The sequence below is a fragment of the Oreochromis niloticus genome, linkage group LG2 (assembly GCF_001858045.2).
Source record: "Oreochromis niloticus isolate F11D_XX linkage group LG2, O_niloticus_UMD_NMBU, whole genome shotgun sequence".
Lineage (NCBI taxonomy): Eukaryota > Metazoa > Chordata > Actinopteri > Cichliformes > Cichlidae > Oreochromis > Oreochromis niloticus.
Window position 1 is genome coordinate 36327701 of NC_031966.2, and position 14769 is coordinate 36342469.

At 43.4% G+C, this 14769-nt stretch overlaps 2 protein-coding genes across 3 annotated transcripts in view; one reads left to right on the forward strand and one right to left on the reverse strand.

Moving 5' to 3' along the window:
• On the reverse strand, nucleotides 1-10067 carry selenot2 (selenoprotein T, 2). 2 transcript variants are annotated; one of them, XR_001223353.3, is made up of 7 exons: nucleotides 9814-10067; nucleotides 9263-9373; nucleotides 9066-9192; nucleotides 7503-7590; nucleotides 628-757; nucleotides 386-525; nucleotides 1-248 (listed from the first exon to the last, which is right to left on the reverse strand). XR_001223353.3 is itself a non-coding variant. In XM_003458670.5 (6 exons), exons 1-5 carry the CDS (start codon nucleotides 10035-10037, stop codon nucleotides 636-638), a joined length of 672 nt encoding a protein of 223 aa, XP_003458718.2. In that variant the 5' UTR covers nucleotides 10038-10066; the 3' UTR covers nucleotides 1-248; nucleotides 628-635. The 2 variants fall into 2 exon arrangements, 1 of the variants encoding a protein (XP_003458718.2); XM_003458670.5 differs by lacking the exon at nucleotides 386-525 and having other exon boundaries at nucleotides 9814-10066.
• The window catches only part of cox18 (cytochrome c oxidase assembly factor COX18), an 18956-nt gene continuing 13450 nt past the window's right edge, over nucleotides 9264-14769 (forward strand). Inside the window, exons 1-2 of the mRNA XM_025898602.1 lie at nucleotides 9264-9395; nucleotides 9487-9579. The gene's annotated coding sequence lies outside the window, so the exon portion shown is untranslated. The remainder of the gene's footprint in view (nucleotides 9396-9486; nucleotides 9580-14769) is intronic.

Consider the following 14769-nt stretch of genomic DNA (forward strand, 5'->3'; position numbering starts at 1 on the left):
AACAGACCTGAACATTTTATTATTTTCACAATAAAAGCTTCACATAAACAGCCATCTACTTCCTGTCTACACGCTAATTAGCACAAAGCTGCCAGCAGTGCTTTCTGGTATTGTAGTGCTGAAGGTGAGCCGGTGCAGAGGGAGTGCTCAGTTCATGGCGAGGAACATCCAGCCGGGCCCTTCAGAATCTGTTTTAAGGCCCGCCCTTCATGAACGCCATCAGGAGAACGCCTAGCAAGCCAGAGCACCTGGACACAGAACAGGTAATGAGAGAGAGACACACCTGAATACAGCACAGCTGAGACCCTCTCACAAAACATACTCCCTGAAGCACTTAAAGAAATGTTTGTCTGTAAATCAAACTCTGGCCCCGCCTCTGCCTCACCTGTCTCGGTGTCACACCCGTCTCATCAGGATGACTGGACCGAATTTTTGTTCCTCTTAAATTGACTAAATTCAGTCTTTGGGGTCACAGGTGAGTCTGTACCTGTCAGGCGTTTCTCCATGCATCAGTACGAGGAAAATCTAACAGATAGGTGAAGCTGATAATCTGATCGCACCTGCCGAGTTCACACAAACTTCCTGTGAGTCTCGTCACTTTGCGCAGTTAACTTGATGTGCATTCACCTGCAGCTCTAAGTGGAGGTGAAGGTCATGTGATCCACCTGGTTCATCTTCATGTGGTTGTCGAGGATCTGAAACATTTCCTGGATGTTCGGGACGTAACCAGACTGAAGCTTCGACCACAGGGGCACATCTGAGGGGAGGACAGAAAGCGTTACACCAGGAAATGAGGTCACAGGAATGTCCCTACCTGATCTCCACAAGGAAATCTGGGTGTGTTTGTACAGTTCAAAAATGACCCCTCACCTCCTGTTTAGGAGAAGGTAACTCAGACTCGTATGGTGAAACTACAACATCCAGAGGCGGGCCGCACCTCTTACCTCCCCTCGTGTTCTGAGCTCGTCGTCATCCACAGTTTTAAAGAGGCGGGCGGCAACGATTCATCGAGTAACTCCAATTATAACTTTCTTATTTAAAAAAAAATCCTCGATTCTTCATTTAACGGACGGCACTTTAATAACAACAACAACATACTTCTGATCTGGTGTCTCTCGTATCACGTCACTGTACACACACTTAATAACAAAATAAATACATCAATCTGCACACCTTCATCATTTTGATTCTTGAGTTTATTCGAATATTTTTAATGGGCGGGAATTGCACAGCAATAAGCATTTCGCCGTATGTCACACAGTGCATGATATGTGACCAATAAACTTTGACTACAGACTACAACAGAAGTGTATCTATGAGCAGTGTGTGAATAATCAACTGTGTTAAACCGAAAACACTGATAACGGCAGCAGCGATGATGACGCTGGCACAGTTTAACATGGAGGCGGAGTCTGTTTATACAACGTGAAGAGTAAAGAGGCAGAGGCGTTACCGACACGGTGAGCTCAGGTGAGAAGAAAGAAAGCACAGCCTCCGAAACAGCAGCGCTGTTCCTGAAGTCACCATTGAAACCTGGAAACAGCTGATCAATGGAGAACAGCAAACTTTGTAGCTGCTCCACCCATCGCCGTTTATTTTACAGAAAAATCTGCAGTAAAGCTGCAGAAGTAAGGCTACATCAAAATATGCAGATGAACTGTTAACTGAGTCTGATATAATGTTTAATTTATAGAGCTCGCTGAAGGCTGACGGCGGCCGGCCCACTCTCCGTCCCAGTGATCCCTACAGGGCTGAGTCTAAAGGGGGGCATAGAGTGTCCTACACCAGTGGTCCCCAACCTTTTTTGCGTCACGGACCGGTTTATGCCCAACAATATTTTCACGGACCGACCTTTAAGGTGTCGCGGATAAATACAACAAAATAAAACTAGTACAGGTACTGAAAAAAAGAAGATTTATTCATAACACACGTAAAAACGATAACAAAATAACGCTGAAAACCGATAAAAACCCTGAAAACCACACATTTCACACCTGAGCCTCAACTCTCGCTGCCCGGTACCAAACGACTCACGAACCGGTACCGGTCCAAGGCCCGGGGGTTGGGGAGCGCTGTCAAACACCATATTTACCTCCAGGCTTTGTAACATTGTTTTTCAGATTTCAAGTGGAATAAAACTATATTGAACAACACGCAATGTGCCTCCTCGTATCGGTCTGAGCTCACCGCTTTTGGACAGACACCGTAAAACCTGATCGCACACTCGATTATTCTGGTTTACAGGCCTTCATCACTCTCTGAGCTAATACTTCAGCTCATTCATGAACCTTCTGTTCCTGTGTGGAATCTTAATTTGCTTAAGATTCCACACAGGAACAGATCTCTCCTTTCCCAATAAAAGTCCTTTACATAAATATAAAAGGTGTTTGCTGTTTTATTATATTTACTGTACAAACTACAACTTGATGTTTAATTACTGCTTACAGTGTGAAAATATCTTGGTTTACTATATTATTATTTATACACACACCCCAGTTTTTCCAGTTATTTATCAAAATTCATCTGTTTCAAGTCCAGTGAATAGGTTGAAATGGTACAAAGGTAAGTGGTAAACTGCCATAGGTTAATAAAAAAAAAAAAAAAAAGGTTACCCAAGATGAAAATTAATGTACACATCAGAATTATACAAAAAGGCCTTTTTCCAGGGAGCACAACATGAGTTAACAATGTAAAGCTGCAGGAATGGAGGTTGATCAGCCTTGAAAGTTGGTGCTACTAATTCCTACAGGTGTTCCAACTTGTCTGGATTACTTCCCCCTCTGTCTGCATGAAGCAGTGTTGGAGCACACGGTGGTACCATACCCTCATGGGCAACAGCTGAACAGTACTGTACTGCAGAAAGCAGTGTGTTGATACAAACATGGCGAGAATAACAGTGGAAGTAGGGCTGTTCGATATAACGATATATATCGGATGACGATATAAAAACGTCTATCGTTTCATTTTACGCTATCGTTTGTTTCGTGGTGTCGCAAAATAAACTGTTTACGGCAATGTTTTTTCATCGTTTTGATGGTCACTGTAGTGGCTATATTAATTTCTTAATTTCTCTCTCTCTCTTACATTTTATATAACCACACTACAGACGGACAAGCGCTTGTTTTTATGCGTTGCGGTTAGCAACAACGACGGTAACACCATCGCGTGTCCGCTTGTTCATGTTCCACATAAACCCTTCACAATAAAGCTCAAGATCCTGTTGAGACTTTTCAAAATAAACTCAATCACGTGAAAGAGCAGATTATTTACGGATGAGAAGCAAAACAAGAGCCGCCAGGTACTAAAAAATAAACCTTAGACTCAAACGTTAGAACAGGCTTTTCCCCGCAGCACGCCATGTAATAAATACAAAGAAAACAGCAGCCGTTACCACTTATGTCTAAAAATGTATAGTTTCATGCATCTGTTAAAATACTCGACTCCAGCTACATGACGCGCAGCTGGAAACACTTCACGCAAGTCGAGCTGCCCGAGGTTCACATAATTTACAGAAAATGTTACATTTTTGTGATTTATATCGTTATCGGGACGATAGAATTCTTATATCGGGATATGAGATTTTGGTCATATCGCACAGCCCTAAGTGGAAGAGACACAGACCATCATAACACTTATAAATGTCGGTCTGTCCAACAGAGAGACTGCAAAGAAAGTCAAGGTGTCAGTGAGTCCAGTTTCCTTCAGCATCCAAAGAGTTAACAGCTGTGATATAGGTGACTCACAGGACAACAGCTTCAAGCAGCTTAATAGTGGTCGTAATAAGCAAGTCTCAGTTTCAGCTGTGAAGAGAAGACTTTGACCTGCAGGTTTGACAGGACGAGCTGCAGCAAGAAAGCCAGACGTCAGAATAAGACAAACAGGCTTGTCTGAGCCATGAAACACCGACATTGGACTACTGAAGACTGGAAGAAGGTATCATTGACTGATGGATCAACATTTGGACTCTTCGTTTCATCACTCAGGATCTTTGTAGGCCGTGGAGTAGGTGAAAGGATGGTTCCACAGTGTGTGGCTGTTTGCTGGATCCAGGGTCAGTGAATGGTACAGAGTGAGAGGCTCCCTGAACCAGAACAGCTACCACAGCATTCTGCAGCACCATGCAGTACTCTCTGGTATGGGTGTAGTTGTGGTGTTCGAAAACGTTTGACAGGTAGTGCATTTTATAGATATTATAAGAGGGTTTTTTTGTTTTTTTGACACCATGAAACTCTGCGTGATTTCAGAAAAAAAAAAAAAAAAAGAAAAGAAAAAAAAAAATCACACCATGGAGCCCTGCTCTAAGAAACTGTCAGATTTAACTCCATTTGTAAAGCTGATTTAACAAATAAGTGTTCACAGTTTTTAGCGTGTGTGTGTAGCATCACCTAGTGCAAGTGTCTTTCGGAAAAATACACTGCTCAAAAAAATAAATAAAGGGAACACAAAAATAAACATCCCATATCTGAATGAATGAAATACTCTTAATACTTTGTTCTTTACATAGTTGAATATGCTGACAACAAAAATCACACAAAAATTATCAATGGAAATCACATATAGCAACTCATGGAGGTCTGGATTTGGAGTCACACTCAAAATTAAACGTGTAAAATCACACTACAGGCTGAAGCAACTTTGATGTAATGTCCTTAAAACACGTCAAAATGAGGCTCAGTAGTGTGTGTGGCCTCCACGTGCCTGTATGACCTTCCAACAATGCCTGGGCATGCTCCTGATGAGGTGGCCGATTTTCTCCTGAGCCATCTCCTCCCAGACCTGGACTGAAGCATCCGCCAACTCCTGGATGGAGCAAGACATGATGTCCCAGATGTCCCAGATGTGCTCAGTTGGATTCAGGGGTGTGGAACAGGCGGGCCAGTCCACAGCATCAATACCTTTGTCTTGCAGGAACTGCTGACACACTCCAGCAACATGAGGTCTAGCATTGTCTTGCATTAGGAGAAACCCGGGGCCACCCGCACCAGCCTATAGTCTCACAAGGGCTCTACGGATCTCATCTCATCTCCGTCATGTTCAAGGCTCCTGCAGCAGCCAATGGTGTGAGTGGTCTGGCACACTCTGATCTGCATGTAGTTGAGGCGGGCTCTAGCACTACAGTGCTAGAGAAGATATATTGATGTTCAGGGAGCTAAACCTATTAAGCAGCATCCTTATCGAGCCAGCCCCCATAAACGCTTGCTCATGAGACAGGAGGCTGACTATTTGCTGCAAAATGGCTTAGCGAAGCCCAGTCAAAGCCCCTGGAGCTCACCTTGTATAGTGGAATCTAAGCCAGATGGCTCGCCCCGTTTTATTACAGACTTCCGGAAGGTGAACTCTGTGACTGTGGCTGACTCACATCCTCTCCCAAGAATTGAGGATTGTGTGGACAGTGTTGGGACTGCTCAGTACGTCACCAAGTTAGATCTTCTTAAAGGTTACTGGCAGGTCCCTTTAACTGAACGTGCCTCTAACATCTCTGCCTTTGTTACACCTGATGATTTTCTAATGAGATGAGATCTCATCTCATCTCATTCCTAATGGCAGTCAGGCCATCTCTGGCGAGCACATGGAGGGCTGTGCAGCCCCCCCAAAAAATGCATCCCCACACCATTACTGACCCACTGCCAAACCGGTTATGCTTGAGGATGTTGCAGGCAGCAGAACGTTCTCCACGGCATCTCGAGACTGTCATGTCTGCCACATGTACTCAGTGTGAACCTGCCATCATCTGTGAAGAGCACAGGGCACCAGTGGCAAAGTTGCCAATCTTGGTGATCTCAGGCAAAAGCCAAGCGTCCTGCATGGTGTTGGGCTGTAAGCACCTGTGGATGTCAGGCCCTCATGCTGCCCTCATGGAGTTTGTTTCTAACCATTTGAGCAGACATGACAGACATTTGTGGCCTGCTGGAGGTCATTTTGCACAGCTCTGGCAGTGCTGCTCCTGTTCCTCCTTGCACAAAGGCAGAGGTAGCGGTCCTGCTGCTGTGTTGTTGCCCTCCTACGGCCTCCTCCATGTCTCCTGATGTACTGGCCTGTCTCCTGATGTACTGGCCTGTCTCCTGATGTACTGGCCTGTCTCCTGGTAGCGCCTCCATGCCCTGGACACTAGGTGCTGTTTACGGCAATATTGATGATCCTGATGATCCTCTAATCGCCTGAGCCGATCGCCTCAGGCGATTAGAGGATCATCAGGGGGTCCTTTTGTCCCTCTTTGGGGGGGGGATACTCCCACTGGGTTTAAATCTGGGAGTCCCCACCATTTGACCTTAGAACTGAAGAAGCTTCTCGGATGAGAGGTGAAACGTCTTCAAGCAACTTAAAGAAGTCCAGACGCTTTTCTTCGCAAACTCCTTTGACTACCAAAATCTCATATTCCGATATAAGACATTTATCGTTCCGACCACGATATAAACAAATTTAACATTTTCTGTAAATTCTGTGAATGTCGGGCAGCTCGACTTGCATGAAGTGTTTCGAGCTTTGTGTCCTTTACCTGGAGTCGAGTGTTTTAACCGATGCATGAAACGATACATTTTTAGACATAGTTGTAACGGCCTCCGTTTTCTTTGTGAGTATTTATTACACAGCGTGCTGCGGGGAAAAGTCTGTTCTAACGTTTGAGTCTAAGGTTTATTTTTTAGCACCTGACGGCTCTTTTTTGCTTCTCATCCGTAAATACTCTGCATCTTTCACGTGATTCAGTTTATTTTGAAACGTCTCAACAGGATCTTGAGCTTTGTTGTGAAAGGTTTATGTGGAAAATAAACAAGCGGACAGCGGAGCCACACGATGGTTTTACCGTCGTTGTTGCTAACGACAGCACGTAAAAAACAGGCGCTTGTCCGTCCATAGTGTGGTTATATTAAATATAAGAGAAAGAGAGAACTTTAAGAAATTAATATAGCCACTACAGTGACCATCAAAATGATGAAAAAAATATTGCCGTAAACAGTTTATTTTGCGACACCACGAAACAAATGATAGCGTGATAGGAAACAATAGATGTTTTTATATCGTCATCTGATATATATCGTTATATTGAACAGCCCTATCACTGTGAATGTTTTTTGTTTTTAAATCAAGCTTCACATACAGTTTGTTTGAGCAGAGCTCCAGGATAGAAATTAGACTGAATACATACATGTTCTCTTTAATAACTCACACAAAGAAAAGAGTGCGTTCTGCAGAGATCATGTCTAAGACATGTACGCAGAGCTTGCTGTCAGAGTGACAGGAAGTATGAGCACTTTCTTATAAGTAAATAAACTGGGTTTCTGGTACAGATCAGGCAGCATTACAGCAGGAAGTGAGGTCAGCAGTGATGTAATTGGTTACAGTAAGAAGTGCTGTTCTGTTTCTGATGACTGACAGTTTATTACTCTGAATACTTTGACTTTAGTGCAGACAAGCGTGAAGTACTGCAGTAATTTGAGTTGTAGTACTGAAACTGTGTCACAAGCATGATGTTAACACAAAGGTCTGGTCCAATCAGAACTCACCATTTAGTGTGACCTCAAAGGCTCCAGTGGACAGGAAGTGAGTCTCCATCATGTTACAGAGGAAGAAGGCCATGAGGCAGGAGAAGATCTGCAACAGAAGCACAGTGTCCGTTACCATGGTAATCAGTAAACAGCACCTATTACCGTGGTAACAGCAGCAGGATAGGCAGACGATTCTACAAGCTAGCGCTCTGATCACACCATAACCTCAGTCATCAGTCTATTCATGAGTGTTTTTCCAAGGTCATTTAAATCATTCCTCAGTTTAAATGAGCTGCACTGACAGCCTGGAGAAACCGGGATTGGTGAGATTTGGCCTGTCAAGCTCCTTTTCCACTACTACCCACTCGGATCAACTCGCCACGACTCGGAGCGACTGGTTTTCCATTACTGCCTAGTGTGTGGTCAGAGCAACACGCCCGAGTTTCCCGCAACACTACAACAAAGGTGGGCGTTGAAGCAATGATATAACTACTGCTCAGTCTGTGCCTTTTCATTAGACTCGGGAACCACAGCGTTGTCTTTGTAGCCCTTTTCATCGTTCCCAAGTGTTTAAAAAAAAAAATAAAAAAATGGTGGTTTAGATTTTCGTGAGTGACGCGCTCTCAGACACATCGAGCGATACTACTGACCAGCCAATCAGTGGCATGCAGTCATACGATGTCACATTTTAGTACCTGCCCGGATCGATTGGAATCCTGGGAGAGCAGTCACAAAAACAAAAAAAGTACCTGGTACCAGGTACTGTGACCTGATGCAAAACCCTGTAAACAGTGGTGAACCGTGCAGAGTTGATTTGAGCAGGCACTAATGGAAAAAGGGCTTCAGAGTGAAGAGACTTGAGCTCACCTGTTGGATCCATAACCAGCACTGATTAGTGCATCAGATAGCACAGCGACTATCTGGCTCTTTGGATAAGTTAAACTTCCAGATGTTTGAAGGATGACTGGAGAGCAAAGGACTCCAGTAATGTTTTTTTCACAGCGGGTGGGCATGTTCCAGTAGCTCTGATGTCACGGCAAAATGTGTAATAGGCACGCCAGTCCACTGTGTCCATTTACACACCCATGTAAAAATTGGATTACCAGCAGGGGGAGCTAATGTATTTAAAGTCAAGTCAGTAGTGAGCAAAAAACATATCAAGTTAATTCCAGGGTCCTTAATCAGCAAAATCCATTATACTAGGCTAATATGTATTTCCATGTAAATGTCTGTTTAAACACGTTGCTGTGATTATTTTCATGTTGGCTTGAAATAAAACGACTCCCTCTGCTGGTACTGCAGATTACTGCAACTTCTGCAAGCGTGTACATTTCACATTTTGGAGAGGCAAAGCCTGACATGGAAACAGTGGACCGGCGTGTTGATGGAATGGTAGATTTACTGTCATTAGTAAGTCCCACCTAAAACCACAGTGTGGGTGGAGTTTGCCTGTATGTGTCATCAGTTGGTGATTAAACATTATCAGTATTGAACAGCGGCTCAGGCTGCACCAATCAAGAACCACTAACAAACAGCCAATCACAGAGCCATGCACATGTGCTATCTGCTAAGTGCTGGTACCTTGTTGTTCTGACTCCAGGTCCAGGCAGGTGGCGTCTGGAGGTGGAGAAGCAAGAAGGGGTTCTGACCACTGACGATAACCAAAATGGAGAGCAGCTTCAGGTACGAGATCAGCTGAGCCACACACCTGACGGGAGGAGGCAGGTTAGACACAGCTGTAGAGGCTGGGGACAGAGTTTACAGACGGAGCACCTCACCTGTTGAAGGCAGTGGGAGGGTAGTTCTCGCCCTGGATGCGGATGTCCGGGTACACCTGGCTGATGGCCTGAGAGTAATCCTGGAAGACTTTACTGTAACCTCAGGAGATACTGAAAGAAGCACATCTGTTAGGTGATCATAATCTGTCACACTTACACACACTGTCACACACAATAACATTAGCCGATCAATTATCAGGTGTATTTTTTTCTTTTCCCGACAGACTGACGTTGAAGACAAGAACACCTGCCTTAAGGTGTCCAATTAGATGGTCAGAAGCGAAGCAACTCGAACTTGATCAGCCAACAAAATCCGGGTAGTCTCCAAATTCCAACCGACCAAATGAGCAAAGTTGGGTTACCCGAAGCTCGTTAACGACAAGTATTCACCGCTAGTTGTTAGCGCTGGCGCTGTAGATCACGCTAACTTAACTCGTATCGTCGATGGTTTGTTTTTAGATTTTCACCCACCCTGTCTTTATTTTCTCTTCACCTCGGTCATTCTCACGGAGGCTCACTGCTAGCCTCTGTTAGCTTCTGTGTTAACTCACCAGTACTGGAACCGCAGTACGGGGCCGCTGTAGATCGCCGCCTTAGCGGGCTTTCGCGGTTCCGTGTCCGGGAAGACGGCCGAGTTGTCGGGCGGTTGGTGCCCACTCTGCGAGCTCGACCTTCCAACATAAATGTCCCGGAGGGTGAGCGCCGTGAAGAGGAGCAGAGCCGCCAGAAGGCCAGTCTGGCTGTACTCCGCCATGATTGCAGTAGTCTTCTTCATCGTCTTCAGTCAAGTTTAACGGCAGCTTGCATCCAAAACTGTTGCATTACTGCCATCTCCTGGCTGTTAATCGTCCGTCACTCCTGAGTCCTTAGATCCTCTTGATGAGACCAGTATTTCTCAAAAAACGAAAAACCACCACTTTCCCTTCACCATGACTTAACTTATTAACCACTTGTTCAAACGTAAGTTCCCTTCCACCACTCATTTCACCCCACATCACCCTCCTGTGACTTGCATACTTCCTACAACTAAGGAGTACATGCTCAACCGTCTCCATATCAGTGCACACATCACACAACCCTGTCGGATGTTTACCTATCCTAAAAAGAGTACCATTTAAAAAGCAGTGGCCCGTTCGTATTCTACTGATAACAACCTCCTCTTGTCTCTTTAATCCGCTATATACACCCATAATCCAATCTTGATCGAATCATCGTGAGATAAATACTCTTAAGTGCAGCAAAATTACTACCCCATGTCAGTCCCGCTAAACACCTCAAAATATTAAGAACCTTTTTCTTTTCCCCACAACATGCTCTATGTGATGTTTCCAAGTTAATCGCTTGTCAAAAACCACACCCAAAGAACGAAAACAATCCACCCTTTCTAACTCTTTCCCATACAAGTATAAGCGTTTATTTCCCCCAATTTTCTTATTTGTGAAAAACATTACTTTAGTTTTCTCAACAGAAAATTTAAAACCCCATTCTACACCCCACTTTTCTACTTTACCTATCCCCTCTTGAAGTTTCCGGACGAGATGGTCAACATTCTTCCCCCTCACCCATAATGCTCCATCATCAGCAAAAAGTGATTTACCATAACTACCAGACACATCTTTAAAAATATCATTAATCATAAGTGAGAAAACCGTTGGACTAACTACACTTCCCTGAGGAGTTCCATTTTCTATCACACACGGCTCAGAAACATGCGACCCTATTTTAACTTGAATTGTTCTGTCACATAAAAAGTCTAACATCCAATTAAACATACTTCCTCCTACCCCTGCTTCATGTAGCTTAATCAGTAGACCGTCTCTCCAAAGCATATCATATGCCTTTTCTACATCAAAGAAGACAGCAACCACCACCTCTTTACTAACTTGCGCCTTCCTGATATCATCTTCCAGACATAAGACAGGATCCATCGTCCCTCTTCCTCTACGAAAACCACTCTGATAGGGTGCTAAGACATTTCTTGACTCTAAAAAGTGAACCAATCTCTCATTCACCATCCGTTCCATTAGTTTACACATATTGGAAGTCAGAGCAATGGGCCTATAATTTCCAGGATCGCTATGGTCTTTCCCTGGTTTCTTTATTGGTACCACTGACTGTAGAAAACATGGACGACGCGACTCCGCCTCCTACCATTGTGCAAAAATGAAGCCAAAATATCCCGCTTGTGGAGGCTGCCATCTTGCAAATTTGGAGCCAGAGTCTGCGCAGTAGTGACTTGAGGTGGAGCGACTGTGTAACGCTCCCGCCCACACACCCGCTGGACATGACCGCAAACACGCCCCCCTACACTTTTTACGTAGCCCGGCTGCTCGAGTTTTTTTGCTGGTTTACCGCGACTGACGACTCGTTTAATTAAGGTAAATACAAACATGTCACTGTTATAAAAAAAGACGCACAGCTTATCATCTTACAGTTCTAAAATCACTCTGTTGTTAATTCGTTAGCTAGATTAGCCGCTAGCATACGCACTGTGTTGGAGGCTTATTGCTAGCTAGTTAGCGATGCTACACACCTGTTACTCCAATAGTCTGTGTTATTGAAGGATTCAGCACTTCTTATGTTTGTTTTTATCCATTTTTAGACAGCGATGAGATCATCTGCACACTCTACAGAGGCCCAGAGTTACTGTTAATATCAAAAATATAATGCTGTCCTTTGAGATTTTAACATAAGACTGTGAGTGTAATGGATCCAAAACTGTTTAAATCTTCAGAGCCCTCTACAGCCTGGTAACATGGAGACTTTAAAAACATCAGCAGAACGTTTCAGTAGTGTAGTCTAATTTGTTCTTTTCATTTAATAACAGAGTCCATATTATATCAACAGCTACATTCACCCTGGAGAGAAACTAGTGAGGGAGACCACCAGGACCAAGCTGGGTTTCCTGGGTCCAGAGGTTTGGAGAAACTTCTTCCTTTTCTTTCATCACAGATGTCCTGTGCCAGAAGTTCTGTTGACCCACTGAAAGAGGCTTCATTTAAGAAACACCAGGAAGACTGAAGCTCATCGCATTGATCAAGCAGGACTCATGATCTTCACCAGCAGCTCCCTCACAGGGAAATCTTCAGCACTCCTCCATAGGCCCGCCCCAGGAGATGGATAAACCCAGCATTTCATGAACACTGTGATGGAGACCTTTGCTTTGTGTAATGTTATAAATACTCGGATACTCCCCAGAGGCTCCAGACTTTTACATAAAGATATTATATTCAGTCCTGTAGAAAGTTATATATTTAAAAATATGATCCTCTCTGGTTACTCTGGTATGAATAACTCTGAATCACTTTATGGTAAATAACACATTATCTGCAAAAAACTGTGAAAGAATTCCAGATGACAAGTTTGTAGTTCAACATACAAGTGACGACCTTTGACCTTCATCAGGTTTTATTTAATTGTGCCAGAGAAAATCTCATATGCTCTTCATGCAGCTGAGTACATCAAGTGTTTAGAGCAGAAGCTGTGCAGGTCTGAGATACAAACTGAGGTCCTGTTAATGCTGATATATAGTGACACAGTTACATGAGTGATTAATCCTTTTGTTTTTTTGTCTTTAACTTTATCAATAAAGCTGCAGCTTTCACTACAGCACATGTGGTACTTTAATCTTTGTACTGTTTTCATCAGTTCATTTTGCAGTTAACATGTTGGATGATCTGTCTGCTGTCACTGGGTGGTGCTGAGGTCTGAATCTGAGGGCAGCTCCTGTAATCACAAAGAGAACAGAACCATCACAAACTCAAATATAAATTTTATCCCTCAAAATTGAAATAAAGCTGATTCTTCTGTCCTCACACACAGGATCTGAAGTTCTTCTCTTACATTTTTTCAGTATTACAGTACACTACAGTACTTTAATCCATAGTTCCTGATTAATGAGGAGTTATTGAAGTACAAGCTTTTAAAAAAATGTTACTGTCTTTACAGATGTGGCAAGAGACTGAAAACATGCTGTTGTTTGCACATATTTAATATTCAGTTCTGCACAGGAGCTGCAGCAGGGTGCAGCCTGTTGCTTTTACAGTATAATACTTGTAATAAAAGTACAGTAACAGTAATTAGTGACTGATTAGCCCGGAACGTTTCTCTTGATTTCTTTAGTAAATTCATTCACCTGCACAGATTAGCTAAACGAACCCTGACAGCCGAGTGCTCATTTTAGCTAGCTAGGTCTCAGGACATAGCTAAGGACAGTAGTTATGGATTAGCTTACAAACACGATTAACTTACCGAAAAAGTGCAGCGGGGCCTCGGGTCCTTCTGTCAGGTAGTCCAGTTTACTGAAGAGCACCTCAGACTGTCAGGTTAAAACACTCGGTCGTGTTTTCGTAGCGTAAACACTGGCCCTCCTCTCAGAGCCTACGCTCTATCTGCTATTCCCGAACAGAGATACGCAAGTTTCTCCGTGACTGCAGCTGCCAGTCAAAGCTGCTATGATGACGTTTCACCCCAATTTAACATCGCCGCTGTAGGAATTAGAATCAAACTTATGGGAAAGGAGACCCCTTGGACATCAATGAGCATGATGAGAACTATTGATAACAAAAGAAAGAATCTTTGGAAAAAAATTATCTAAGGAGAATAAATTAATTTTAGTCTGACCCCAGTCCCATCCGCTAACATGGAGGAGGCGGGGTTTATGACCTATACTGCAGCCAGACACCAGGGGGTGATAGAGACGTTTTGGCTTCATTTTTGGGGAGCTGTGGCGTCGTCCATGTTTTCTACAGTCAATGATTGGTACAATCAGCGCTTCTTTCCACCGATGTGGGAGACGCCCTACTGTCCATACCTTATTAAACAACATTAGCAATTTATTTAATGCTTCATCACTTAGATGTTTCAGCATAACATAACATATCTCATCCTTCCCTGGAGCACTGTTCCTAGTTCTGCCCAGAGCTCTTTTCAGTTCTCCAATAGAAAAGGGACAACCCATTACATCTGCAGTACTTTCCTTCCTCCCTAAAGTGTCAAATGTCTTTCTTTAGTTCTCTCTCTTCCTCGTTTACTTTCCTCTGATAAATTTCTCCCACTATGTACATCAACAAAAGTACTTGCCAACAAATCAACTTTTTCCCCATCAGTAACAGCTACTCGATTATTCTTTTCAAGAATTGGATAACTCCAGTCTCTTCTGTCTCCCCCCATTTTCCTGATCATCCCCCACAGATTGCAGTAGTCAAACACAGGAATATGGGCTCAAAATGTGGTCATAAATATTTTGTACTTGTAAATCAGTTTTGTACTTGTAAATCAGGATTTGTATGTGTAAAAAGAATTTGTGCGTGCGTAAAAAAGATTTGTATGTGTAAAAAAGATTTGTGTGTGGACTTAGCCAAAAAAACCCCTGCAAGTTACAAGTACGAATTTTGACCCTATTTTTCTTCCTGTCATCTGATTGGTCAATGTCATGTCAATCACAAATGTAACAATCCAATCAGAGAACAGATGGCTTTGGCTGTCGGAGGGGCACTTTTTTGAAC